General features: G+C 31.2%; 1 protein-coding gene across 2 annotated transcripts in view; it reads left to right on the top strand.

Moving 5' to 3' along the window:
* CENPK (centromere protein K) overlaps positions 1-14,394 on the top strand; it is a 36,768-nt gene that overhangs the window by 11,650 nt on the left and 10,724 nt on the right. For both annotated transcript variants that reach the window (XM_031445981.2, XM_010974921.3), the window contains exons 4-8: positions 486-558; positions 4,308-4,354; positions 12,336-12,418; positions 12,514-12,612; positions 13,319-13,445. In XM_031445981.2, the coding sequence (XP_031301841.1) occupies positions 486-558; positions 4,308-4,354; positions 12,336-12,418; positions 12,514-12,612; positions 13,319-13,445 (429 nt within the window). The remainder of the gene's footprint in view (positions 1-485; positions 559-4,307; positions 4,355-12,335; positions 12,419-12,513; positions 12,613-13,318; positions 13,446-14,394) is intronic.

The following is a 14,394-nucleotide window of genomic DNA, read 5'->3' as shown; positions in this document are numbered from 1 at the left end:
AAAACTGGTTTTTATATGTGACTTGTGGAACCAGTCTCATTTTATAATTGTCTCTATGTATGTGTTTAAATTTATTTTTAGCTACTCAGATTAATGTATTTGCAAGTTTTCTGAAAATGCATAGAGAGGAAAAAGAGCATCTTCAAACCAAATTTGTCTAAAAAACATTGGCAAGAAATAACATATTTTTAAAGAATATTAACATAGGGAATAAACTTAATGTACTCAGGTTCTTTAAGGTTGAATGGTGAAGTTAGAATTGATCGTTTTTAATACTGTATCACTAGCATAATGGCAGTTGATGAGCTATAATTAGTTTAGTTTAAAGCAAAAATTCTGTTTGGAGTGTTACTTTTTAATAGTTTAGATGGCTGTTATATTAGCCATATGTGTTAGGAACTTGTATTAAAGAATTAAGACTCTACACTTTCATCTATGAATACATACAAGAAGTGACTGTTTTATTCCCTTGTTTTGTTTCATAGCTGTCATTATTAATTATGCAAGTGAAATGTTTGACTTCTGAACTCAGTCAATGGCGGAAAGAAACTCCTGAAAGTAAGATTCTTATTTTTAGGTTTATATTTTTGTGAACAAATTAATGGTGAATTAATTTAATGGTCACAAGAATTCAAGATCCATTTAGCTTTCTTGAAATTACCTAAATTCCATTGATATTAGGATGTCACCTTAATTTTCTTTTCTTACATATATTATTTTATGCTTATTTTATTATTATAGATGAATGTATCTGTCTCACATTAGAGTATAGTAATCTTGATTATGGAGACTTTACTAATAGCCATCATTGTTTTATATGCTCCAGTAGAAACTGTAAATTGTTTCTTAATGAATGAAACTTACCTAGTGGAAGAGAGAAATTCTTTTAGATGCTTATTTACATAAGGGCCACATAGATTTTATGTTGCCTTTTGACTTGTCCAACTGAGGCCAACTATATTTTTGCTTTTAGTGGAGAAAAAAAAGATGACTTAAAAATTTGTAGTTATAATAATAGAAGATATTTTTGTCTTATGAAAGCCTACATTTCTCTGTTGCATTTTTACATCTGTATTTGATCTTCTGTATAGATTGCACCCTTTTTATTTTTTTGTATGTCTCCCTTCTTTCTCCTGTCCCCTGTCTCCTTTCCTTTAGTTCCCCCTACTTCCTTTCTTAGTTTCTTTTGTAGGCTTATCTTTCTCTATTCCAGTTACTGGAATTCTTTTCTCCTCATTCTCTTCCTAGACAATTTTATCTGCATTCTTTTCTTCAATTACAATATTCATGCCAATGTCCACCACTGTTCTATGTCTTCACTACCATCTAGTAATCTTTTTAATTTTAGCACTTCTGCTAGGTACCTATATACAATTGTGATTTTAATTTGCATTCAACTGTGTATCATATTGCCTCCTCTAGCATTATATTGACCATCTCAGTGACTACTCATACTCTGTTGTTAAAATGTTGGTGTTTTCCAAATGACTACATTCAGCTTTTTTCACTTTCTTTTTATGCTCTTTCAGGATTATATTTTCTGCTTCTATTTTTATGTGTTATATTTGTATTAGACTTCTATATTAGCTGGCTAGGGCTGCCATAACAAAGTAGCATGGACTGGGTTGCTTAAACAACAGAAATTTATTTTCCCATTATTGTGGAGGCTAGAAGTCCAGGATTAAGGTGCTTGCAGGGATGATTTCTTCTGAGGCTTCTCCCTGTGTCTTAACAGGGTCACCTGTCTGTGTTCTAATCTCTTTGTATAAGAACACCAGTCATAACTGAGTAGGGCTTACCATGATGACCTCATTTTAACTTAATTACCTCTTTAAAGATCTAGCTCCAAATACATTCACATTTTGAGGTATTGGGGATTAGGATTTCAAATTATGCATTTAGACAGGGTGGGAAAGGGTGGAGGAATGGGGAAAGGACGTAGAATTGTAACAACTCTCAAGTCTATATATCCAAATCAAACTTCTTTGTAACATCACACTTTACATATCCCTCTACCTTCTAGATATCCTTTCCGAATTATTCTACAGATGCCTCAGATTCATGAATTGATCTCCATTCCTTGACCCACTGAATGGGATCTATTTGATCAGCCATGATTTTAAGAGTCCTTCTAGATACTTCTAGATTTTTCGTATTTCACATATAGTCTGTAAATACTGAGCCCTACTGCCACAGATTTACTTTAGGCCTTTATCACCAATCCACTACTTTATTATAATAAACTTTTTATCTCTTGATAGGGTTTTTTTTAGTTCTAGAAATGTTTAAACTTAAAAGTTGAAGGTCCAACTTCATTCTTTCGCGTATGTATTACCTAGTTTTCCCAGTAGTTTTGTTGAGAAAACTGTTCTTTCCCGCATTGAATTGTCTTAGCACTCTTGTCAAAAATCAATTGATCACACAGTAAGAATTATTATTTCTGGGCTCTCTATTCTTTTCCATTGGTCTGTATATGTATGTCTCTATGCCAGTAGCACATTGCTTTCATTACTATGTCTTTTCAGTAAGTTTTGAAATAGGAAATATGAGACCTTCAACTTTGTTCTTTTAGGAAGGATTTCTCTATTTCTACAAAAAACATTATTGGGATTTTGATAGGAATTTTACTGACTCTGTATATTGCTTTGGTGTTGACATCCTAATATTAAATATTAAGTCTTATAATCCTTGAACACATGATTTTTTTTTCTATTTGTTGGTGTGTCTTTAATTTGTTTTGTCAGCATTGTGTAGTTTTCAGTACACAAGTTTTTTGCCTCCTGAGTTAAATTTGTTCTTAAGTACTTTATTCTTTTGAATGCTGTATGTCAGAAAATTTTAAATTTTTATTTTTCTAACTATCATCACCCCTTACATACACACATTGTACTGGTAACACTGAACACATTGATCTGTTGGTCAAATACCTACTGTGCTTAGGGTTGCGAGTCCCATAGGCTACCATACTGGAAAGACTTCTAAAATCTTTATATTCTTAGAGCCTGCCATATTGTACTGGTTGAAATGATTGAATGAATATTGAAATGCTACTTTTGGCCACACTGGCCAAGAGGGAGATTTTTAAGCTTTATGTTCTTAGTATCCTTTTCATTGTATAGCCTTCCTGGGGCTGCCTATAATTAATTCAAATATAGGGCCTATGAAGCACATAGCTTTTTCCTGTTAAAAGATCCTCTAGAATAGCAGATAGCTTAGAAAGTTTTTAGTAACATATCATTTGTGAAATTTTCAGTAGCACTTTATTAGGAAAGGTAAACTTTTTTAAGTTTAAGGGTTGAACTTTTCCAAGTGTAAGGGTTTGATTTTGCTACCAGAATTACAATGAACTCTTAGTTTATGCTCGTAAGACTGGCAAAAATTTTAGAAGTCTTTATAGTATCTTATTTATTGCTCCTAGGAAATTTTAAAACAAGAATCCAGCATCCTGTTTTAAAATTCAAAATACACATTTTAATCTATGAAATTTCATTTCTGGGAATCTGTCCCACAGAAATGAAAGCACCAGTATTAAAGACACAAATAAGAGAATGCTTCCTGCATTATTGTTTTTTGTTGCTAAAAATTAGACACAAAGTCATAGCTCAGTCAACAGCAGAATTACGTAATACATTATGGTATATTCACTCTGTGGAATATAATGCAGCATAAAAAAGTATGAATTAGGTGGAGTGTATAGCTAAGTGGTAGAGTGCGTGCTTAGCATGTGTGAGGTCCTGGGTTCAATCCCCAGTACCTCCATTTAAATAAATAAATAAATAAACCTAATTACCTCCCCTTAAAAATTTTTTTGTTTTAATTTATGAATTAGACTTATACCAAATGAACAGAAAGGATTCCCATGGGGAGTTTTGTTGAATGACAATACAAATAATGTGTATGATATGATCCTATTCTTAAAACCAGCAATAACCCTAATATGTATATGTACAAATATATATATACAAATATATATGTATGCATAGAATCATATGACCACAGAAAACTATTTAAGCAACATGCTATAGATTATTAATTTTTTTTGAGGGATAGGGAAAACAAAATGGGAAAATAAAAAGGCACTAAAAACAAAATGCATAAATGTCACATTAAAATTATATTTAAGTTGGCTATATGTGTAAAGATGTTAAATAAAACTAATTTCATAGAAACTGTACACATTTTATTAAATGTTCTATAATATATAAATGGAAAGAAAAGGGGGTATCTTTGAAACTACAGAATCAAATTCTTGGTTTTTGAGAGTTAACTAAGCATATGTATAATTTTATTTCATTTTGTTCCTGTAGTGATTCCACTGAAGGAAGAAGTTCTGGTGGCATTAGGAAAAGAAGAGGTAAGTCACTTAATGAATTTATAGTAATCCCAAATAATTTGTAAGTAGAAATGTTTTGGATAAGTTCATGCTGTGACAAGTAAGATAAAACCATTTTAAAATCGTATTTTTTATTGAACAGAATATTTTTAAAAATTTGGATTTTGAATTTAATATGTAAATTTTACTCTTGTGTTCAATTTTCAGCTGATTAAACTCTTCATAATAAAAGCAAAAAGGTTAAACGTAGCTAATGTTCATACATATATCTGTCCTTCTCAAAAGTTAACATAAATGTTGATAAAGACATGTTTTTAAAGTATAAGGTTTTTAGACCAAAGTGTAGGAGGGAAGATAGAAACAGAAGAATTTTAAAGAAGGTTATAGAGCATGGAAATAGTATCTGTGTGCCTGAAAAAGAAATGGGGATGATAAGAGAGATTATCTACCCTACAGAACTGAAGAAAGTCTTTGGATTTGAAAGAACTTGGTACTTCAAAATTCAGTGTTTAAGTGTGAAACTAAAAACAAGGAGATTTCTTTAAAGTAAGAACAGACTATTAGACCCTGTCTCCCTTTCTCTTTCCCTGTCTCTTTTGTGATCAAGCAGCTAACTTTTACCCACAAGCCTGAAAACTGGAAGTATATGGTATGGAGACATTAAAGTATTGAGAATCTGGACTCAGTGATACCAGGTTGGGTGTTTAGTAGATGTGGTGTGAGGTCAAAAATCAGAAGGTTCAAGTCAACATTTTTATACTTGTATGGTGGAAGTACCAACTCTTGATCTGTCTCTTGAGGCCCTGCAGTCCGGTATAAAAGAAGCCTCAGACTGGAGGTAAAATAATCTTCTCTGAAAAATCTAAATGGCTCAGGGAAAAAAGTCTATAAGTATTAATATATGGGGGTTCCCAGTGAAAAGCAAGGCGGCTATACATCAGAAGCCTCACTCATAAACAGAGTATGTTTTTTGAGTTTTAAATGTGAATGGCCAACTTTTATTCAACTTAGTATTGGACTTCCTAGCCATAGCAATCAGACAAGAAAAAGAAATAAAAGGAATCCAAACTGGAAAGGAGGAAGTAAAAGTGTTTTCAGATGACGTGATAGCATACATAGAAAATCTGAAAGTCATTACCGGAAAACTACTGGAGCTCATCAGTGAATTTAGTGAATTTATGGGTTACAAAATTAATATACAGAAATCTGTTGCATTTCTATACATTAACAATTAACTATCAGAAAGAGATATTATGGGAACAATCCCATTTATCATTTATCATCACATCAAAAAGAAAATACCTAGGAATAAACCTACATAAGGAAGTAGAAGACCTATACTTGGAAAACTGTGACAGTGATGAAAGAAATTGAAGACACAAGCAGATGGAAAGGTATACTATGTTCTTGGATTGAAAGAATTAATATTGTTAAAATGACCATACTGTCCATGGCACTCTGCAGATTCAGTGTAATCCCTATCGAAATACTAATGGCATTTTTTTCACAGAACTAGAACAAATAATTTTTAAATTTGTAGGGAAACACAAAAGACCCTGAATAGCCAAAATAATATTGAAAAAGAAGAACAGTGCTTGAGATATTACACTCACTGACTTCAGATTATACTGCAAAGCTACAACAACCAAAACACTATGGTGCTGGCACAAAAACAGACACATAGATCAATGGAACAGAATAGACAGTCAAGAAATAAAACTACAGACTTATGGTCAATTAATCTACAACAAATGAGACAAGAATATACAATGGAGGAAAGAGTCTCTTCAATAAGTGGTGCTAGGAAAACTGGACAGCTACATGTGAAATAATGAAATTGGCACATTCACTAATACTATGTATATAAATAAACTCAGAATAGATTAAAGACCTAAATATAAGATTTGAAACCATAAAATTCCTAGGGGAAAGCATAAGCAGAACACTCTTTGACTTAAATCATAGCAATATTGTTTTGTATCTGTCTCCTAGAGTAAATGAAATAAAAGCAATAATAAACAAATGGGACAATACCAAACTAAAAAGTGTTTGCACAGTGAAGAAGACTATCAACAAACAATAAGACCACCTATTGAATGGAAGAGGATGTTTGCAAAGGATATATCTGATAAGGTGTTAATATCCAAAATATACAAAGAACTCATACAACTCAACATCAAAAAAATAAACAAACCAATTAAAAAAAGAGTGGAAGATCTGAATAAACATTTTTCCAAGGAAGACATTCAGATTATCAACAGGCACGTGAAAAGATGCTCAACATCACTAATCATCAGGGAAATGCAAATCAAAAACCACAATGAGGTATCACCTCACATCTATCAGAATGGCTGTCATTGAAAAGAATACAAATAACAAGAGAGGATGTGGAGAAAAGGGAACCCTTGTATACCATTGATGGGAATGTAAATTGGTGCAGCCACTATGGAAAATGGTATGGAGGTTTCTCAAAAAACTAAAAATAGAACTACCATATGACCCAGCAATTCCACTCCTGGGTATTTATCTGAAAAAAGGAAAACACTAATTTGAAAAGATATTTGCACACCAATGTTCATAGCAGCATTATTTACAACTGGCAAGATAGGGAAGTATCCTAAGTGTCAATCAACAGATATGGATAAAGAAGAGGTCACGTGTGCGCGCGCGCGCGCGCACACACACACACACACACACACACACACTGGAATACTACTCAGCCATAAAAAAGAATGAAAATTTTGCCATTTGTAGTGACATGGATGGACTTAGAGGGTATTATGCTAGTGAAATTAGTCAGATGGGGAAAGACAAATACCACATATCACTTATATGTGGAATCTAAAAAAATATGACAAACTAGTGAATATGACAAAAAAGAAGCAGACTCACAGATATAGAGAACAAACTAGTAGTTACTAGTAGGGAGAGGGAAGAGGGAAGGCAGGGTATAGGAATAGGGGTTTAAGAGGTACAAACTATTATGTATAAAGTAAGGATATATTGTACAGCATAGGAGAGATAGCCAATATTTTATAATAACTATAAATGGAATATATCCTTTAAAAATTGTGAATCACAGTGGGGAGGGTATAGCTCAAGTGCTAGAGTGCATGCTTAGCATGCATGAGGTCTTGTGTTCAATCCCCAGTACCTCCTCTAAGAATAAATAAATAAACCTAATTATCTCTCCCTGCAAAGAAAAATTGTAAATCACTATATACCTGTAACTTATATAATATTGTACATCAACTATACTTCAGTTAAAAAGAAAGGCCAGCCAGTGATTATTGACATTTGTGAAATACCTCCAAATACAAAGGCAGAAATCCAGAATAACTGACAAAGATGAATCATAAGGAAATAGAGACAATTCAGGGAACAAAGAGAACTTAGTAAAATAACATCTTCAGAGAGATAAAAAAATTTGTTTAGTCCACTAAATAACAGAATGTAAATTTTAAAAAGGGACAATTTTACACCCCCTAGGATGACTATCATCAAAAGACAGATAATAGTAAGTGTTGGTGAAGTTCCAGAGAAATTAGAGCACTTACACACTGCTGGTAAGATTGTGAAATGGTGCAGCCACTTTTGATGACAGTCTGCTAGTTCCTCAAAAGGTGATAGAAATATTCTTTGAACCAGCAGTTTCTCTCCCAGGTATATACCGAAGAGAAATGAAAATATGTGTGTCTGCACAAAAACTTACCCATGAATGTTTATAGCAGAATTTTTCTTAATGGCCAAAAAGAGGAAACAACCCAATGTTGATCAGCTGGTGGAAGGATAAATAAAATGTGATATATCTGTACAATGGCATATTTGTCAATAAAAAGAAATAAAGTATTGATATAAGGTCATATATACTGATATGGATGTACTTTGAAAACATTATGCTTAATTAAAGAAGCCATTCAGGAAGGATCACGTATGATTCCATTTATATGAAAATTCTATAGAGACAGAAAATAGATGTTACTTGTTGATTAAGGCTGGATATTTGGAGAGGAAACAGGGAGTGTCTGTTAGATATTAATGGCTACTGCTAACAAGTGTCCCTGTGAGATGATAAAAATGTTCTAAAATTGGTTATGCTGATGTTTGCACAACTCTATGAATATACTAAAATTACACACTTTAAATGGGTGAATAGTATGGTATGTGATTTATATCTCAATAAAGCTGTTACTGTCAATCAGAGGTGAAGTAAGAGCCCTTCTGTTTTCTTTTTTTTAATGGAGGTACTAGGGATTGAACCCAGGACCTTGTGCTACTAAGCATGTGCTGTACCACTGAGCTACTTCCCTTCCCCGTTTTCATTTTAACTATTACAGATAAAAATAACAAAGGAGTCAGATATTTAGCTTGTCTCTCATTATTTTCCATTTTCTTGTGCATCCAGTGAGCCAACTTTCAGAGAATTGTTTCTATTATTTTTAACTTTCAGTGATAATTTCTTCCTGCAGTAACTGACCTTAGTGCAGCTGATGCCTTAGATCTTTCTTGCACACTTCTTTTTATTCTCTTAATGGTGTCTTTTGAAGGGTTTAAATTCCTAATTTGATTAACCCAACTTAATCAAGTTTTTTTTAAAGATTTATACTCAAATATAAAAATATTTGCTCAACTTGCAGTCAGAGATTTTCCTGCATTTTTTTTCTTTTTTTAAGAAATTTTAAAGTTTTACATTTAGTATTTGGATCTGTGACCAATTTTGAAATAATGTTTATATGTGGAATGAGTTATTGATAAAAGTTCTTTTTTTTCATATGCATACTAATTGTTCCCGCACAAACTGTTGAAAAATTGTTTTCTTTCTTTTGAATTTTCTTTGCACATGCATTGAAAATTAATTGACCATATACATGTGGATCTATTTCTAGACTCTCCATTTTTCTTCCATTCTGTGCTGTGGATGTTTATCTTCCTTTGTTCTGTGCTTCTGTCTTTAGGTCAAATACCATATTGTTTTGTTTACTGAAGATTTGTAATGTCTTGAAATTAAATAGTATGAGTTCTAACTTTGTTGTTCTTTACCAAAATTGTTTAGTATTTTCATATAAATTAGAGTTGGCTTGTCTATCCCATAAGTAAGCTAACTGAAATTTTGACTGCGATTGCCTTGAATCTGTAGTTCTAATCGAGGAGAAGTGACATCTGCTACATACTGAGTTCAGTTCAAATCCATGAGTATGGTCTCTGTATTTATTAAGGTCTACATTTATTTGGTATTTTGAAAGTTTATCTCACCAATGTTTTGTAATTCACTGTATCAACAGACTAAAAAAGAAAAAAGCATTTGATTATTTCAATGAATTCAAAAAAAAAATGACAAAACTCAATATTCATGATTTTAAAAAAGACTATAAATTATAATGGAAGTGTGCAGGTCTTGTACATGTTTTAACAAATTCATCCATTTAGTATTTCATATTTTTATGTTATTAAAATTGTATTCCTTTTTAAAATTTCAATTTCCAATTATTTATTGCTAGTATGTACAAATACAATTAATATTTATATATTAATCTTGTCTCTAGTGTTCATGATAAAGCCCTTTTTCTAATAGCTTTTTTGTAGATTCTGTAGGATTTTCTATATTAGCTAGTCATATCATTTGCAGTCAAGGCAGTTTTATTTATTCTTTTCCATCTGGATGCTTTTTATGCCTTTTTTTTTTTTTTTTTTTTTTTTGGCTTTTTGTACTGTCCTAGAATATTTAGTAATATACTGAATTCAAGTGGGCAGAATGGACATTTTTGCCTTATTCCTAATCTTAGTAGATAGCATTTGCTCTTTCACCATTAAGTGTATGTTAGCAGTAAATTTTTCATAGATACCATTAATAAAATTGAGAAAATTACCTCCTGTTATAATTTATGAAGTCTTTTAAAAATCATGCATTAATATTGAATTTTGTCTTTATTTTTTCTGAATTTATTGAGAAGATGTTTTTTCTTTTTCAGTTTGTTAATATAGTAAATTTCATTGATAAATATTTAAAAACTGACTTCAGCTGTTTAAGTTTATTCCTAAGGATAGACTCCACTTTGCTGTAATGTATTAATCTTTTAAATTTATGGTTGAACTTAATTTGCTAAAATTTTTTAAAGATTTTTGTATCTATTTTTTGAGAGATACTGGTCTGTGGTTTTCTTTTCTTGTAACATCTTTGTATCAGGGTAATACAAGGCTAATAGAATGATTTCAGAACTAATCTCTCTTCAAAAGAATTTGTATAAAATTAGTATTACTTACTCCTTAAATGTTTGTCAGAATTTATAGGTGAAGCTGTCTGAGTCTGGAATTTTATGTGTGTGAAAATGTTAAACTATAATTTCAGTTTCTTTATGGCTAGTCAGGTTTTCTGTTTTTCCCTGAGCTTTGGTAGTTTGTGACTTTCAAAGAGTTTGCTCATCTATCTATCAAATTTATTGACATAAAATTATTCATAGCGTCACTCCATTACCATTTTAATGTTTGTAGTAATGCCAGTTTTCCCACTCCTGATGTTGGTAATTTATGTCCTTTTTTCTCCTTTAATTAGTTTGGGTAATTTTATTGACCTCAGCGAATCAGCTTTGGGTTTCATTGCTTTTTTCCTATTTTTGTTTTCTATTTCATTGATTCAACTTTTTATCATTTTTTTCTTCAGCTTATTTTTTATTTTATTTGCTCTTTTTCTAGTTTCTTATGGTGGAAGCTGAGGTCATTAAATGACAGCTTTTTTCTAGTATGAGCTTTTAGTAGTGTAAATTCTCATCTGAGTACCTCTTTTGCTTCATCCCAGAAATTTTAATTTTATTTTTATTTTCAGAAGTGCATAATAATTTTTTATTTTCCTACTGATTACTTCTTTCATCCACGGATTATTTAGAAGTGTGTTTTCACTATCCAAATATTTGCAGATTTTTCCAGGTATCTTTCTATTATTGATTTTTTAAAATTACATTATTGGATCATATTTAATGTAATATCAACATGGCTGCATTAAAATTACATGATTTTTCTTTCCTATTTGTCCTACCTTTTCTCTGTTCCTGTTTGCCTGTCTTCTTACTTTCTTGGATTGTGTATTTTTAAAAATAAGCACATTATTTACATTATTAGCTTATTAGTTATATCTCTTTTTTCATAGTGACTCTAAGGTTTATAATATACAGCCTTATATTACCACTGATTTAGATTTATAAAAAGCTAATGGAAACCCTTAACATCAGGAGAATGGAACTAGCTAATGTATTCTAGAAACTAAAGGATTCTTAAAATCTAGAGCTTATTGTTAACCCCCTATAGCCACACAGCCTTCTTTTGTGTTCCTCAGATACCTTCAGCATACTCCTGCCTCAGGGCCTTTATACTTACAGTTCCCTTTGCCTAGGACATTCTTTTGCTAGATAGTGACATAGGTTACATTTGCCTTCTCTCTCTGCTACTAAACTGTTAACTGATTAGAGAGGTCTTTCCATATCATCCTACCTAAAAAAGCCATCCCTGCTCCTCATTTCTATACTCTTGTTTTGACTTATTTTTACTTCATGGTACTTATCCCTCCCTGGACTTACAAATTTGTTTGTCTGGATTCCTCTCTTTGTTCTGTTCACCATTACATCCCTGACTCCTTCAACGATGCCTGGTGGTCAAAAACTGATCAATAAATGTTGACTAAGTGATATTAATTTGTGTCTCTTTTGTATAGTCTCCTTAGAAAAAAGACCTCATCTTCCTTTTTACTCAAAATTCACCACTAAATTGCCTTTCAGTATGAAATTAAAATTTATTGCTCAAACTCCTTATATTTTTTAATTTAACAGTGAAATATTACAAAGAACTTAGTACCTGCTGTGTATTTCCCTTTCAAAGACTTTCTCCTGGGCTTTTTTGCTATTGATTTCTGAATATATATTCTAGACCAATATGTAAATTTCACCATCGTTCAGAAATATAATTATTTATAGGATTAAAGACTAAGCAATTAATTTTAATTATTTCATTCTAGTTCCAAAAATTGAGAGGTGACCTTGAATTGGTACTATCTACTATTCAGTCAAGGAATGAAAAGTTAAAGGAAGATTTGGAAAGGTATATTTAAAAGTACCGTTAATCATTGATACATATTGACTTGGTATTAATATTTTATTTGACTATTGTTTATTTTGTTTTTCCATGTTTTAAAGGGAGCAAAAATGGTTGGATGAACAGCAACAGATACTGGAATCTCTTAGTGTACTACACAATGAATTGAAACATCCGGTTGTGACATTTTCTGAATCAAGGTATTGATTTTGTGTTCTAGGTTTTTAAATTAGGAGAAATTATTTCCTTTTTAAAGTTACATGAAATATGTAGATGAAAAAAAAGGTAAATTTTACCAGAAATTGTGAGTCTTACTCTAACTTTTGCTAATTGTTAGATTATGTAATCTTTTAATAATTCTTTGAGTAATTTGAATTTTAGTTTTCCTACACATTAAGTAGAGAATATTTCTCTCAAAAAAATGATGTAAATGAACTTATTTACAAACTGGAAATAGACTCATAGACATAGAAAACAAACTATGATTATTACCAGAAGGGAAAGGGAAGGAAAGGAGGGATAAATTAGGAGTTTGGGATTAACATATATACAGTACTATATATCAAATAGGTAAACAATAGGACCCACTGTATAGCACAGGGAACTGTATATTCAATATCTTGTAATAACCTATAATGGAAAAGAATCTGAAAAAATATATATATACGTGTAACTGAATCACTTTGCTGTACACCTGAAATTAACATAACATTGTAAGTCAACTATACTGCAATTAAAAAAAAGCCAGTTATTTGATTTGAAAGTTTTGGGGAAAAAACTGAAGTTTGAAAAAATATTTTGAAGTTTTAAAAAAATTTTTTGATCAACTTTATGAGTAACCAGTTGCATATACTTTTGTATTTTATCAGTGAAATATTTCTCTTAATTTATTTTGAAATCTGTTAGAATCTTTAATCAGCTGAAAACTAAAATGCGTGACATAAAGGAATATAAGGAAAAAATCTTAGTTACCTTGGGCGAGTTTCTAGAAGACCATTTTCCTCTGCCTGATAGAAATGTTAAAAAGAAAAAGGTAAGTTTCAAAGAAGACATTAATGTAGATATTCTTATATGAAATTGTTTCAGATAGGTTCAAGTATAAATTTTCTGATATATTTTTGTACATTATACATTTCAAAGATATATACACATGGATACATGTACAGAAATATTCAATGTACAGAAATATTCAATCATCAATCACATTATTGTATTTGTTGAGAAATTAGAAGCAACCTAGTTACTCAATAAAATAGGACTAAATACTTTTTTTACATTGTATCCATATGATGGGAAAAATGCAGCTTTTAAAAATAAGGTATTGAGCACTATCAAAGGAGTTTATAAAATGCTCACAGATTATTGTTAGATGGGAAAAACTCAGATGATTGAATTGTATGAGTCTAATTTGTACCAAAAAATGTAATAATGCTTGTGTCTGGGGCTAGAATTGTAGGTGAGATTTGTTTTTGTTTTCATTTTTACTTATGTTCCAAATTTTCCATAAAAAACATGTTACTTTTAAAATCAGAAGATATCTGTTAATTAGGGTAAGTTACTAGCTATTTTAATAGTAGTTATGATGGAATAAACCTTTTCCACAAAAGCAAATAAATATTTCATTGAGTGACAGAAGATTGGGAACAACACTTTAATTCCTTTTTTAAAAACAGTAAATGCACAACATTGTAAACTGCTTATACTTCAATTAAAATAAGTAATTAATTAAAAAATAAAACCAGTATATGGTATAAATAAATGGAACTTGTAGAAATGGAATAGACACAAAGGATATCTTTGGCATATTTTTTAAAAATCTCAAGACTTGGTGGGGGATTTCTCCATTCTTCTGGGATGGAATGTTCTCTGTAGAAGTCTGAGGGCAGCCTGTAGATGTCTTGTTGCTTCTGACTATATGCCTGAAGAGTTCTTTATCTTTGAACTGCAGTAACTTAACAGGGATATGTCACAGTGTTGATCAT

Source organism: Camelus dromedarius, chromosome 3, assembly GCF_036321535.1.
Source record: "Camelus dromedarius isolate mCamDro1 chromosome 3, mCamDro1.pat, whole genome shotgun sequence".
In the NCBI taxonomy this organism is placed as follows: Eukaryota; Metazoa; Chordata; class Mammalia; order Artiodactyla; family Camelidae; genus Camelus; species Camelus dromedarius.
Note: the sequence above shows the minus strand (reverse complement) of the source record. Positions and strands in the feature narration are given on the sequence as shown.